The following is a 16,445-nucleotide window of genomic DNA, read 5'->3' on the forward strand; positions in this document are numbered from 1 at the left end:
GTTCAACCATTTCAGGAGGTAGCATATGATCAAGAACTGATGGTACCGAAGGAAGAGGTCCTAGCTGCACTGATGTAATTGGCAAAAAACAAGGCATCAGGGAATGATGGAATACCAATTGATGTTTCAACAAACAGAAGCAGCTCTGGGCGTGCTCACTCTTCTATGACGAGAAATTTGGAAGACAGCTACCTGGCCAACCGATTGGAAGAGATCCATTTTTATGCCTATTTTAAAGAAAGGTGATCCCAACAAATGTGGAAACTATCGAACATTATCATTAATATAAAACTCAAGCAAAACCTTGGTGAAGATCATTCAAAAGCAGCTGCAGTAGCACATCAATAGGGAAATGCCAGAAATTCTAGCCGCATTCAGATGTGGAGATGGAACCAGGGATATCATTGCTGATGTCAGATGGACCCTGGCTAAAAGCAGAGAATACCAGACAGATGTTTACCTGTGTTTTATTGAGTATGCAAAGTCCTTCTACTGAGTGGATCATAACAAATTATGGATTACTTTGCAAAGAAGAGGAATTCCAGAAGCCTTAATTGTGCTCATGAGGAATCTGCATAGAATAAGAGGCAATCATTTAGGCAGAACAAGGGGCATGGTTTAAAGTCAGGAAAGGTGTGCTTCGGGGTTGTACCTTTTCATCTTTCTTATTCAGTCTGTATGCTGATTAAATAATCTGAGAACCTGGACTATAAGAAGAAAAACACAGCATCAGGACAGGAGGAAGATTAATTAGCAACCTACATTATGCAGATGACATAGCCTTACTTGCTGAAAGTGAAGAGAACTTTAAGCATTTGCTGATGAAATTGAAAGACCACAGCCTTCAGTATGGATTGCACTTCAACATAAAGAAAACAAAAATTCTCACCACTGGACCAATAAGCAATACCATGATAAATGGAGAAAAGATTGAAGTTGTCAAGGATTTCATTTTACTTGGATTCACAATCAACACTCATGAAGACATCAAAAGACCCATTGCACGGGGCAAATCTGCTGCCAAAGACCTCTTTAAAGTGTTAAAAAAACAAAGATGTCACCTTGAAGACTAAGGTGCACCTGATGCAAGTCATCGTGTTTTCTATAGCCTCGTATGTGTGCAAAAGATGCATGATGAAGTAGGAAGATAGAAGAATTGACATCTTTGAATTGTGCTGTCAGCAAAAAATATTGAGTATGCCATGAATTGCTAAAAGAATGGGCAAATCTGTCGTGCGAAAGTACAACCAGAATGCTCCTTAGAAGCAAGTTTGGTGGGGCTATGTCTCACAAGTTTTGGACATATTATCAGGAGGGATCAATCCCTGGAAAAAGACACCATGCTTGGTAAAGTAGAGGGTTAGCATTTCTTGCACATATTGTTGCTGTAAGTCTTGATGGCATCTAACAACAACAACAACAAGCCGAAGACAGATCTGTAGAGATACCACAACCATGTAAAGCCAGGGGTTGCAGATGTCCTCGTAACCATCCTAGGTCATTATGACCAGCATGAATGGTCTTTGACTGACATACTTAGAACACGTTATTAGGAGGGATCAGTCCCTGAAGAAGGACATTATGCTTAGTAGAGGGTCAGTGAAAAAGAGGCAGACTCTCAACAAGGTGGATTAACACAGTGGCTGCAACAATGGGTTCAAGCATAGCATCGATTGTGAGAATGATGCACAACCAGGCAATGTTTCATTCTGTTGCACATGTAGTCACTATGAGTGGGCTCTGACTCGATGGCAACTAACGACAATGACAACATGCTAAATAAGTATTTTTTTTCCATTTCCCAATAGATATTTATAAGCAAGAGAAAAATATACAATACTTTAAAACAAGAATTTATACCCATATGTGTGTGTATATACATATACATATATATGTATATACACCCATGCACACCTGCACGTGTACATGTAAAGCAGTATGAACATAGAAGCAAACTGATGGCATAGTTTTTCTGTATGTGATAAAATAGCCTAGGATGAGGGTTCGCTATGATTTTTATTTCAAAATTATGAAGAAGAATAGAAAGACACTAATCAACTGAAATAAAAATTCCATCTTTGTCGTATCTTCTTCACATGGAGGCATATGCCGTGACTCCTGATTTTTCTTTTCATATTTAGTGCTAAAAACATAGTTTATTGATAAGCCAATTTCTCCCAAACACTTTCTTTATTGCTTCTTTTACATCTTTGTTCCTCAAACTGTAGATAATGGGATTCAGCATGGGTATCATAACACTGTAAAATATTGACATTATCATGTCATGATCCAGAGTATAGCTGGAACTTGGTCTGACGTACATGAAAAGGATTGTTCCATGAAAAATTGACACTCCAGTTAGGTGAGAGCCACAAGTGGAAAATACTTTTCGTCTTCCTTCAGCAGGTCGCATTCTCAGAATGGCTAACAAAATGAAACCGTAGGAGATCAGGACAATCAGGATGGTGAATATCTCAATAAAACCCACAATGTAGAAGAGTAGAAGCTGGTTGATGCGAGTATCAGAACAGGAGATAGCAAGCAGTGGAGGGATATCACAAAAGACATGTCTGATTTCATTGGATGCACAGAAGGAGAGGCTAAAAGTTGCTACTGTGTGTAAAGTAGCATGTGAAATACCACCAACATATGAAGAAGTGATGAGTGACACATAGACTCTGGGTGACATACTAACTGAATAGAGAAGTGGGTTGTAGATTGCTACACAGCGATCATAAGCCATTGCTGCCAAGAGAAAGCATTCTGTAGTCCCAAAAATAACACTGAAAAACATTTGTGTTGCACATTCAAGGAATGAAATGTCTTTATTCTTTGACATCAAACCCACTAACATATTTGGGGTAATTACTGAGGAATAGCAGGCATCCAAGAAAGATAACACACTTAGAAAATAGTACATGGGATTGTGGAGCTGGGAGTCCACAATGACCAATACAACCAGTCCTAAATTTCCTATCAGAGTAAAGAGGTAGATTGCTAGAAATAGAAAAAATAAGACGACCTGAAATTCACGATTGTCTGTGAAGCCCTTCAGTACAAATGTGGTGACTTCTGTGTCATTTTTCATGTTGATACTTCATGAAACAAAAATATTCATGAAGTTATAGTTCGTATTTCTATGACAGGAACGCATAATTTTGTGACTCAAACAAATGCCAACTCTGTGTTCACATTGATTTTTCAGCCGTGTGTGATTTCCCAGCAGTGACTCCTAAGACAATAAGACAATGAGTATAGAGTCAGTACCCCTATTCTACTCCCTCTAATATTTATGATGAAAATGAAAGAAATTAATGAAGAGTTAAAAAGAAAAAAAAAAAAAAAACGCAAGAAAAAATCATGACACTCATGATTTCAAAGTATTTTCTTCCAAGATAATTTCTTTCAAGGTTTTATACCTGTTTATGTGTTGATGATTGTGGACTCAGTGAAATAATAGCTAAGTAACTATTATCTAGGTATTAAAAATAATTATCTATTTTCTAGATAACCCCGTGGCTAAACAAATAAGAGTCAAAGAGTTATCTGGTTGGAGGATATATATTAAAAATTAAAAAAATATTTTATTATAATTTTTGTTTTTAGATATTCTCTCCAAACTTCATCTTAAATTACTGTAATTTATTGATTAGGAATTTTGAATCAGTTTTATGGATACATAATCTGCTACAAATTATAACCTATAAAATATTTAAATTTATAATCTAAGTCTAGCTCCAGTTTTAATACATTGATAAGGATCTCTCAATAAGAGATAGAACCATTTAGATTAGAGTGATTAAAGGAGAAAAAATCCAAATATCTACAATATCCTTGAAAAAATAATGTCAGAATTACCTAGGAAAATTGCCAGTATTTAGAGAAAATATTTCCTTAGGAATTTTGTAAAGAACAAAGTTAGAGGAAAAAAAAAAATACTTAAGTAATTTGACAGCAACGATAATATATTTTAGATTGAATTATCTTTCGTGGAAGTAAAAATTTAAGGCAAAGCATATTAGAAGACCTAACCCATTTATTTTAATTATCCTAATATGTATCAGTGACTATAGCACCATAAAATGTTTATAAATATGTCATTTTATTAAAAAACTCTTTCACTACCTAATTGAGAAATTCCTAAATACGTTTCTTAGTTGAGAAATCTCATATATGGGGGTAGAGGTGAACATGGGTATTAATAAAGGGATAAGGAGGCAAAAATATTTATGTAAATAAGATAAAAATAGTCAATAGATATCAAATACAAACACTGATGAATGATGAATAAAATCAATGCATTATGTTTTCAAAAATATTATTACGAGCCTGAAGAAAAAGGTGATTTCTAATACAACCCCTGACGTCAGTTCAACAGTGTGCCTGAATTCACAATAGTACAAGGTAAATAACATAGGATTTAGAATCTGAAAATACCTGCTCATCACTCAGTTTGGTGATTAGAAAATGTGTGTGATGTTAAATTTTCTCTCTGAAGTTTAGTCTTCTTTAAACTGGCAAAAAAAGTTTAATAACCAACCTATTCAGACACAATTTGGGTGTGTATACACACACAAACACACACACAGGCAATTTTCTTTAAATATTTCAATTTTTGGTTATACATGAAACAGATAAATATAATTGAAATTTTGTCATCAGATGTATTTATTTTAAAAATTAAATTTGGGTCACAAAATTCACATTTTAATGAAAACATTGAAAAATGTATGCACTCCGAGAATTAAGTACACGTAATACTAACATGCACTCAAACATTATTTTGTCAAGATCAAACCAAATGAATCATATTATGATGAAAAAGTCCTCTAAAGGTGGATTTAATCATATTCTTCAACCTTTGCATATGAAAAAATGGTATAATTTCTGTTAATAAGATTTCATAAACATAACATAAGCTTATTTTTTAGAGAGTAGGAGTTTTGTGAATTGTGTGATCCAGTGGTAAGAATAAAAGTTACACAGGTTACAACAACTAGATTCATCATGTAACTTAATTTGGCTTTCTATAAAGAAAATGTTAAAAAAAAAAAAAAAAAGAGAAGAAATATTAAGCACTTGAGTTAAATTTCTCTGGAAACTAGCTTTTCTGCTATATGTCAAAAGAAAAGTTATACTGAGTATGACTGTCTATGTTAGCACATTTGGAAAGGGGTCAAAGTCGTAAAGAGAAAGTGATTATGATTATTGACGAATTTAATAGGCTCAATTTTAAGAAATTAATGTAAAGTCACTTCCATAAATATCATTTTAAGATAAAGAAGATAACTCTAGGTATCTTGGGCCCAACATTGAAACACTTATAATGCAAGGGAAAGAAATAATAACAGCTATCATTTGTTTTGTTGAGCACTTGGTATGAGAAAGAAATTTTCTGCACAATACTTTTTGATGTATTTATAGCAATCTTCACAACTTATAAGTACCAGAACCAAGATTCAACCCCAGCTCTCCCTGATCCCAAAGTGTACATATCTTCCATCCTTTTCTACTGCCTCTTGGAACCCTATTGGGGAAGTGGTTATAGGCTTTGGCGGCTAACCAAAAGTCATCAGTTAGAATCCACCAGCCACTCTTTTGAAACCCTATCGGGCAATTCTACTCTGTCATAAAGGGTCACTATGAGTCCAAATTTACTCACTGGCAATGGATTTGGTTTTGGTTCTATATTGCCTCCTATTACATGATGGCTTAATTCTGCAACTGTCCCTTCCCCCCATGATAAATAAAACCAAACACCATTGTAGTGTTTGGGTATCTTTCAAATAATCAATAACAGAGAAATATTATAAAGTAATAATCTGATGTGACATCTAGTTGTAAAAGCTAGTAAAATAAATGTCAATTATTTATTTCCCCCTCATTATTTATATCCAAATACAACCCTGCAGGCAGATGAATAGTTCAAATATTTTTGTTTTCTATTGACATATTAAATTTAGACCTTTCTTCTCATTGTTCTTATATGAAGTGTATGGCTTTCTTCCATCAGGAAAATTAAAGTGTACATTCAATTTGGAGTCTATTATTTACCTCTATAAGCATATCTTTCATATTTTCTCTGTTCTTTTCTAGGAAGTACGGGTTTTAAATTATTGGGTAGAAATCTGAAAAAAATCAGATTTTGACAGATATATAATAATCACCAATGGAATAGGGAAGAAATAAAGTTTTTAATACTGGGGACTTCACAGCCTAGTCTACCTGGATAGTCTAGGTTATGTCTCCTAAATATTCTGCAAATGATCTGAAATGTTCTCTTACCTGAAGAATAGCAAGTGCAGGTTTAGATATATCATGAACATGTTTTATTTAGATCTTTTATATTCACTTACTCAGCTGTTAATGAAACCCATAGGAGATTCCCAGAGGGGAATATTCCCCAATTATCTTTTGGCTCAAAATACCAACTTAATGATTTACTCAATGATAAGGAAGTAAATAGTTCTTGAGTAATATACCAAATCTTGACTTTTGTTGACTAAATAAAGTTTTTTGGAGTCTGATTTAAAATGATGGCTTAGGGGAAAATTATGTTTTAACATTAGATAATAAATTTTCAGATATTAGACATAATCTTATATCATAGCTCTGATGCTGGGTGAGCACTTAGCTTCTCTGAGACCCTCATACTGGCAATACAACCCATTTTATATTGCAAAAAACCAGTAAATATAGTAAAGTATAATAAGTAAAACTGTGATATATCAATTCCAGAATATAGCACAAGGGTTTATAGACATCCATATTCATGATATTTCTACATTGCTGAAATTAAAATGTGTTTGAAGTAAACAAGGCATAGATTTTGAGTTTCTTTAAAGGCGTCTCAGTCAAGTGATAAGAAATGCACAACAATGTCTAGCTTTATAGAGAAAGCAAACAAACAAACAAAAACACTGCTATTGAAGAAGGTATCAAATGTTTAATGACCTGGAGTACCTTCTAAGTCATGTATTTTGTGAATCCTGGATGACAAATTCTAATCTGTAGTTTTCTCAGATGAAATAGTAATAGCACAGACAATACAGATTACGACATTTGTGTAAATCCTTTATAGTGAAAGAGTAAACAAAACAAAACAAAACAAAAAATACTATAAAAAAGAGGAATCCAAGAAAAAGGAAGCAGAAGGAAATTAAAGAAATTTCTTATTAAAAACTCATAATTTCTTTCATTATTGTATCACACACATATTCAAGCACACACTAAACCCATGCTCATATGCACACGCATACTCACATGTGCCCATGAGTAGGACCTAAAAAAAGTGTAACACTGATAGACAAGCAAGGACCAACAGCATGTCTAATTTTCTACAGTTTTGCAGATGCTTCTAATGGGAAGCCAGGTTGAGAGCAACAGATCTTGTGAAACTTGAAGTCTGGCATAACTTGAATAACCTTTCATGTGTTTATTCAAAAGTCTTTTTGAGACATTAGTATGTGGCAAGGAAACAACAAGTAAACAATAGCAGACGTAATAACCACTATGAAGAGAAGCAAAGCCAAGACAAGGGATAAAGTAAGGCATTGAGGGGATCAGATATATTTTACAGAGGGTGTGGTATGAACCTCTATGATGAGGTGACACAGGAAACAAAATCTGAATGAAGTGATGCAACATGACATTGAGAATTCTTGTCAATTTTCACATTTAAAGGGTGCATAGAAAATAGAGCTTATGGCATTTCAGTAAACTCTTTATTATGAAAGAGCCAAAAAAATTAAAATACTAAAAATAAATTTTTGTAAGCAGAAGGTAATTAAAGAAATTTGTTATTAGTTAACTCAGAATCTCCCCTAAAGCACTTCCTTAAAAAGTCTCCTACAAACAACAAACAAGCACAAGCAAAGAGGAAAGTGAAAGAACAAAAAGGATGATTTTGACAAAATTAAACCACAAAAGACCTCCATTAACCCCAGCATAAGTATTTTAAGGCATCAAGGCTCCCATGGCAGCAGGCACAGTGTAAATGGCAAAGAGAAGTATTAACAAGACCTAGAATTAACCCTGCAAACTTCATAACCAGCCTCGGAAAGGAGAGAGCAATTTGCTGTATGGGAATCTCAGCAATATCAACCAGGAAAAATGGGAAAAACCTTCTGGCTTCCACTTGCAGGTTGATGATTACTCCTCTCTCCTCACCTAAACCCACAGCAAAGAATCACAAGAGGATCTTGGGAGACTCAGATGGTGCTCTGGGTCATTGAAAATCTCAGAAATAAGCATTACGCACTTTCTTCCAGAAAGACAAGGCTTCACTGGGAGGAAAAATGCCTGAGAGGAGAATTTAAGTTGAGCAGGGAGACTGGGAAGGAAAGTTTCAAATAAGGGAGGGGGCATTCTACAAGACGGAGGTTTCAGAAAAGACGGTTACAGCAACATATACTTTCTAAAGTGCAAAGTATCACTTAGGAAGATAAGATCTATAGATCTATGGGACTCAGTACCCGCAAAGCCTCTCTCATGCTATCCTCTTGCCACTGTTTACTCTGTGAAAGTAACTCCTACTCTGAAGAGAAGATTAATTTATGTTTTAGCTGTTTTTAAAGTCAGGGTTATTGATTTTTAATACAAACACAGAAATATTCACCACTTACAGGAACCAGGGTTTTTTTTTTTTTTTTGCTTATATAAAAAAAAAAAATGGACAGTGTTGCAATTGATATGTGGCCAATGATTTGGTTGCATGATCAGGGTTTTGGAAGGAACATAATTGGAAAATTGGTAAAAAAGATATCTAGGGAAGAGAAATGTGGATATCTCTTCTGAATTGGCAAAAAAATGTGAAGATATTTTTGTTCCTTGTGAATACTCACCACTGAGTGATCTCAGGAAAGGAGGGTTTTAGTAGTGTAGTTAATAGGATGACCTGTTCTGTGGATACCATTCAGCTTCTTTCCCCAGCCACTCCTGTCATTTCCCAATGGGTTCATGGACAGAGTGTTCATGGCTGCAGTCATGGAGGTAATACACGAGTTCAGTGACAAGAACTTTCACACACCATAGTCAAACTGCCTAGGGCTACTGTTGAGAGGACAATCTACAAGCAGCAGAAACCAACATTGAGTATCCAAATGATGCCATCCCACTCAGCCAGCTAGCTACCTGATGGCCTATTGATTACACTGGACAGCTCCCATCATGGAAAAGACAGTGTTTTCCTTACTGGACTAGATACATAGTTTGAATATGGGTTTGCTTTTCCTATACACAGTACTTCTGCCAAAAACACTATCCATGGAAGTACAGAATCCCTAAACCCACCATGACTAGATTCCGCACAACATTGCTTCTGATCTATAGATTAGTATCCGAGATTTCAAAGACAAGAAAAGATCCTACACATCTCAAAAATTTGACCTTTCATTCTGGCCAATATCTGATATTCTAACATTCTACCACTTAGAATATTAACAGCTATTTGTATAAAACCTTGTCTCTCATTTTATAGCTTTCTATCCGTTTGTTTATTGTATAAACATGTGTATTAATGTTTTATCTCTTGTATTAAGCTTTCGCTGAGCTTATATGTATCACTTATAGAACAAAAAATCTAACCCAGAAAACCCAGTGCCGTCGAATCGATTCCGACTCATAGCGCCCCTATAGGACAGAGTAGAACTGCCCCACATATAATTCAGATGAGAAATTATTTGTATTGAACAAAGTCTGACATATGTTATGCTTTCGTATTATTTAATAATACATAGGTTTACAAGATTTTGAGAGAATTAAGCAGACTATATTCCCAAGAAGGAAGAAACTGGATTACAGGAAGTTTAATTTATTAACCAATGACACATAGTTGATTAGCATCGGAGCTAAGGCTATGTCCTGTGTCACTGGATTTATTTTCCAGTCCTATGCCATAAACTTTTCTGCTAAGGGATCAGTTTTCCAGAGGCCCAAGCAATTCATTTAATCATTTTTATCAAGTATTTTGTTGTTACAGAGCCATTCTCTTGTTATTGCAGGAAAAAAAAAATAGCTTGTTATTTTTATGTCCAAAGAGAGTTAGCATTCTCTCTCCTTGGTTAATCCCCTATGGACTAAAAGAAGAGCTCAAGAAACTGGTATAAAAATCCAAACACAATCACGGCATACTTTAATTGAGTGAGAAATTCAGTTCCCCAGGTAAGAGGAAAAAATTTTATCACTTACAAAATATTTTAGAAGATTGAACCTTTAATCTCCAACTAGAGTAAATGCCTAGTTTTAAAAGTAAATTTGTTTTAGGTGATTCTGGTTAATTCAGACTTGTGTTAAAAATTGAATGTTTCCCAAGAACATAGCAAAGAAAACAGAAAGGACTCCCTACATATTTAGGTCAATAGAGGTTTAAATCAGAAATTTGCTTTATGGATGATAATCAGAATAGGAGTAGTAGAATTAAGGCTGTATTTTCTTTAAAAAAAAAAAAAAAGAGATTGTGAGAACGGTGCAGGACTGGGTAGTTTTTCGTTCTGTTGCACAGCAGGTCACTATGAGTCAGAACCCACTCAATGACACCTAAAAACAACAAATTTAAAAATCAGAGAAATTATTAAAGAGAGAGAAAATTAGCTTTGGACCAGCATTTGGTTATATGCTACTTTGGTATGAGATATATATATATGTGTATATATATATATATATATATATATACACACACACACATACGCATATACATATATATTCTCTCACTGAGGGACATAAATTATTTTAAAACTTATTTTTCTCTACAAGCCATTTTCAATATATATATATTTATGTGTATATATAGTTTAATAATTTCATGGTCTATTTAAGCTGGATGCCTTTAAAAAAATAACTCAGATATGTGAGGATGTTATTTTACATTATTTCTAGAGGCTGGTGGCTCCAGAATAATAACATGGCACAATGGAATTACAATACGATCAAGCAGAAATAGTTTAGATTGTGGAATCAAAGAAATCTGGGATGAATCCTTGCTTTGCTAGTGTAATGGTTTGATTTGTGTCCCCCCAAAATGTGTGTCTACTTGGTTAGGCCATGTGTGGTTGTCATCCATTTTGTGATTTTCCTGTGTGTTATAAATCATAATCCCTGACTGTGGTTAAAAGGATTAGGGTGGGATGTAACACTCTTGCTCAGGTCACATCCTTGATCCAATGTAAAGAGAGCTTCCCTGGGGTATGGTCTGCACCACATTTTGCCTTACAAGACATAAGAGGCAAAGCAAGCAGAGATTTGGGGATCTCATACCACCAAGAAAGCAGTATTGGGAGCAGAGTGCATCCTTTGGACCCCCAGGGTCCCTGGCTTGAAAAACTCCTAGACCAGGGGAAGATTGAGGACAAAGACCTTCCTCCAGAGCCGACAGAGACAGAAAGCCTACCCTTGGAGCCATTGCCCTGAATTCGGACTTTTACCCTACTTTACCATGAGGAAATAAATTTCTCTCTGTTAAAGCCATCTACCTGTGGTATTTCTGTTATAGCAGCATGAGATGACTAAGACAGCTAGTAACTATCTGTGTGACCTTGGTCAAGTTTTATATCTAGCTGGACCTCAGTTCTTTCTCTCATCTGTAAAAGAATGCTAAACTATTTAGTTTTCAGGGTGCTATGTAGATTATGTACAGAATGTACACAAAATTCCTAACCCCTTGAACCCACTTAATAATACGTGGTAGCTGCTGTCATAGCTTTCTTTCTTCTCCAGCCTAGTGTTTGTAGTGTTTTTCTCACTGACATCTGGTACTTTATGTTTTCTGACTTTGCGACTCTGAGAGAGTTGAGGAACTGATTTTTTTTTAGTCTTCCAGTTGGAACATGTTTTGTTTAAAAAAAATTCAGAATCTATGTTTTTGTGTTCCTTGCCACTACAGCCTCTTTGAGTGAAATCAGCTAGTCATAAATACAACCGACCATTTGTCATCTTGTTGACTCTGACTCATGGCAATGCTATGTGTGTGAGAGTAGAACTGTGCTCTGTAAGGTTTTCAGTAGCTGATTTTTCAGAAGTAGATGGTTGGTCTTTCTTCTGAGGTCCCTCCGAGTGGATTCTAATCTCCAAAATTTTGGTTAGCAGCCTAGTGTCTCAACCTTTTGCACCACCCACGGACTTTGACTTAAACACCAACAGTTCTGACTTCTTAAAAGATTAGCTAACTGAAATGCCTCTCTGAAGAAGTTTGGGGGGAAGTAGATAAAACTCATACTTTTTCCTCTGTCGAGTCTCCGTTCCCTATAGTGAAGTAGATAATTACTCTAGTAGAACCTGACTTGGTATAAACCATACTTTCATTCTTAAATCACTTTCTTGCTCTACAGACAAGATCAGACCATCACGGGTGTCCCAAAATTAAATCACAAACAGTATCCAGAGAATTTAAGCAAAAGACACTATTATTTCACTGACAAGCCCAAAGGCAGAACGCAGTGATGGAGACACATTTTCACAATCCTTTACAGATTACAAAATATGGAGTCCTGATGACACAGTGGTTAAGTACTACGGCAGTTAACCAAACGTTTAGCAGTTTGAATCCACCAGCCACTCCTTGGAAGCTCTGTGGGACAGTTGTACTTTGTTCTATAGGGTTACTGTGGGTCGGAATCTACTTGATGGCAAAAAATTTGGTTTTTGCATCATAGAATATTAGGATTTATTGAGCTTAATTTCAATAAATTGATATTTTAATACCTATGTAGGTCATATAACAAACAAGTATAACAACAACACTTTAGATTCTGTTTTGTGATTCATTCATTGCTCAAAGCTTTGGCAAAAAAAAATTAATTTTAGAATTCCCTTTTTTTTTTTTTTTTAGATAAAATGTGGAAGGCTTATTTAAGTAGTATGTGCTTTTTACATATAATAAAAAATTGAATTAAAAAATTATATGTTTCATGAATAAGCACTCTGCATGACCACGTTCATGCAGTTTATCAACGTATATCTCAATCATTTTGTTGAACTTACCCATTCTTTCATACAGGAAGGAAGAAGGATGGCTTTATTTTCCCAGCTGACACTGGCACTGGGTGCTATTTCTGAGATTTTAATAAAAGTTTTTGAGTCCAAATACAGTGCTCTTAACTTTCCACCGTTGCTGTCTTGTGTCAGAGCCATCAGTGAAGTGATGGTTAGAATCACAGGCTAGCTGACATTTCTTCTGTTTCTGTTAGTCAAGCTATATTTTGCAGTTGATTTTGGAATGAACTTCTTTAGCAGACAACCTACTGACATATTTTTTTTTCAAAATTTGGTTGCATATTTTTAATTTCCTTTCACTGTGCTTCTTCCACTCTACCTGATTTCTATTTTATTCCTGTCTCTCAGCAGTAAATATTTTTGTTTGTGTTCCATGGATTCTTGAAAGAGAGAGATGGGAAAAGTGCAGAGGGAAAGAGAGAGAAAGAGGATAGGGGATTTTTAAAATATAAATGTATTTTTTGTGATGTCCCCAAAATATATGAATATATATTTATCTATTATTTCATGACTTTATTAACTACTATTATAACCATTCAAACACAATTAAAATATTATATTTGCATGTGTGTTCTCAAAGTTATATATGAATTTCATGGATTTACATAGAAAAAGGTGCCTCCTAAGACAACTTGAAAGGGTAGTCTAACTTCGTCTATTTTCTAGTCATATGAGAACATTTTAAAATTAAATAATTTTAATAAGTTTTTTCTCATTTGAATTTAATCCAATCTTGTGAGATACATGGTGTTGCTCTCATTTTATCCCAGTGGGTGTTAAGGAAAGGCGTTCATAAACACTGTAGATAATTTGAGTAATCTAGGGTTTACTTACATGGATAAAGTGTTTGGATTTAAAAATCCCTCTATTCATTCTTCCTTGTCAATTTTAAAAAATGGTGATTTGAGAACCACATAAATTAGCAGGTTTGTTTGTTTGCTTGTTTGCTGTTAACATGAGAAGTTCAGCCAACAAATGTATGAAGCCATTTATTTATTTTATTTAAACAGGAAATTACATCCAGATGGGCACAACCAATCACTGCCTCTTCCATCACTGTCTAGGATATTATCACGTCCTTCTAAGAAACAAACATGAAGATGGAACTGAATGCTCTCTGTTTCACAGGATATTGCATTTATGAGTTGTCATCTAGTCCTTTCCAACTCAAAGCAATCCTGCGGGTGTCAGAGTAGAACTGTGCTCCATAGGATTTTCAAGACTGATTTTTGGTAGTAGATTATCAGTCCTTTCTTCTGACGTGCCTCTGGATGGAATTGAACCACCAAACTTTGAGTTAGCAGCAAGTACATTCATCATCTGTACCACGCCGAGAGTCCAACTGCGTTTAGGACCCATAAATATCAACTAAAATGTCAGTGTTGCCATCAGGACTGGATGCACACAGGATTCGGTTGAAGAACACCACTGAAGTCACCATGTTTGTATTGCGGGGTTTTACAGACAACTTTGAGCTGGAAGTCTATCTCTTTTTACTATTTCTTGCAATCTATATTTTTACTCTGGTGGGAAATTTGGGACTGGTTTTATTAGTCTTGGTAGATTCCCGGCTCCACAATCCCATGTACTATTTTCTGAGTGCTTTATCATTCTTGGATGCCTGCTATTCTTCAGTTATCACACCAAAAATGTTGGTCAATTTCCTGGCAGAAAATAAAACCATTTCATTCCTTGGACGTGCAACACAGATCCTACTCTTTGTCACTTTTGGGACCACAGAATCATTTCTCTTGGCGGCAATGGCATGTGATCACTACGTAGCAATCTATAACCCACTTCTGTATTCAGTTAACATGTCATCTAGAGTCTATGTGCCACTCATCATTTCTTCCTATGTTTGTGGTGTTTCACATGCTACTTTACACACAGTAGCAACTTTTAGCCTCTCCTTCTGTGCATCCAATGAATTTAGACATGTGTTTTGTGATATCCCTCCACTCCTTGCTATCTCCTGTTCTGACACTCACATCAACCAGCTTCTACTCTTCTATGTGGTAGGTTCAGTTGAAATATTCACCATCCTGATTGTCTTGATCTCTTATGGTTTCATTTTAATGGTCATTCTGAAGGTGCGTTCTGCTGAAGGGAGGCGAAAAGTGTTTTCCACTTGTGGCTCTCACCTAACTGGAGTGTCAATTTACCATGGAACAATCCTCTTCATGTATGTGAGGCCAAGTTCCAGCTATGCTTTGGACCATGACATGATAGTGTCTGTATTCTACACCATTGTGATTCCCATGCTGAATCAAATCATCTACAGTTTGAGGAACAAAGATGTAAAAGAAGCTATGAAAAAGTGTTTGAGAGAAATTGGTTCATAAATAAAGTACATTTTTAGCTTTGTAAAACTGAAAAGAATGTTGGGTGTCAGCCCATAGTTCTAAGGTTTGAATCTAGAGAAGACAGTGCCTTGCTTTTAGTTTAAAGTACATTTTTCCCCTAGAATATTTCCAAATGAAGCATTAATCAACCTTCCAAGGCAGAATTTTACGAGTGCAGGTAAGTTGTATCATATACATACTTATGGGATTACATTCAAATGTACCCATATTAAACATTCAGTGACAGGTTATATTACTACTATTAGTATTTAACTTCATCTTTCTCTTACTATAATGATGCTGTCCTGAGAACTCTATAGCTTCGCATATTCTCACATTGTTTATAGTAACTCTTCAGCAAACATTTGGAAGTTAATTTTCCATTCTGAAGTCCCTGTGATGGACCTCCCAAAGATTACTAGCCCCTTATTCTGTCATACACTCAGATCCATCTCGGCCTCTGCATATGCCTTCTGCACTGCTTCCATGAACACCATAAACATTGATTCCACAATTAGTTTTTTTTTTTTTTTTTTTGCCATCGTCCAATCACAGAAATTTATTAGACTCTTTCTGAAACTACTAAGAGACCAGATGGTAATATTTAATGAGAGTATACTTAAGGTTCAGTAAAAACAAACATAAAGCTTAGAGAAAAGCTACAATTGGCTACTACACGTGTTTGCTCCAAAATCAGAAAAACTATTTCACCACTCAGAAATCCTTTAATAATTCTAGTTCATTTCCTAATTCTGTCTTTGTTCTCTGACTATGAGGAAAAACTCTACATTGGTCATTACGAATGAAACTTTACACCAATGAATATGGCCCAGAGAAGGAAAAAAATGGTCTACATCACCCCAAGTTTCTCCTGTTTATGCCAATTCCTTACTGAATTATTTGCTTTTACTTCAATGTTTGTTTATTTTACAAGTCATTAAGAGTAAAAAGTATGTTTCGCTCAATAAAACCTATTTTCTTCCTACCAGCGGTGGTTATCTTGTGACCCAACCACAATGAAATCATCAGAAACTAGCAATCAAAACAATGTTCCTGTAAAAGCCAGTTCTTAATTATGAGTTTGAAAAGCACACCAGTAAGTTTCAGAGCCTCAAT

General features: G+C 35.2%; 2 protein-coding genes across 2 annotated transcripts; one reads left to right on the forward strand and one right to left on the reverse strand.

Moving 5' to 3' along the window:
* Window positions 1–2,143: 2,143 nt before the first annotated feature.
* Window positions 2,144–3,172, reverse strand: LOC100654476 (olfactory receptor 5T1-like). Its single transcript, XM_010602210.3, has one exon. It carries the CDS (start codon window positions 3,086–3,088, stop codon window positions 2,144–2,146), a length of 945 nt encoding a protein of 314 aa, XP_010600512.3. The 5' UTR covers window positions 3,089–3,172.
* A 10,080-nt stretch (window positions 3,173–13,252) lies between these two features.
* On the forward strand, window positions 13,253–15,329 carry LOC111748905 (olfactory receptor 5T3-like). The gene has a single exon (XM_064289069.1). It carries the CDS (start codon window positions 14,361–14,363, stop codon window positions 15,327–15,329), a length of 969 nt encoding a protein of 322 aa, XP_064145139.1. The 5' UTR covers window positions 13,253–14,360.
* The last annotated feature ends 1,116 nt before the right edge of the window (window positions 15,330–16,445 follow it).

This window comes from Loxodonta africana, chromosome 7 (assembly GCF_030014295.1).
Source record: "Loxodonta africana isolate mLoxAfr1 chromosome 7, mLoxAfr1.hap2, whole genome shotgun sequence".
Lineage (NCBI taxonomy): Eukaryota > Metazoa > Chordata > Mammalia > Proboscidea > Elephantidae > Loxodonta > Loxodonta africana.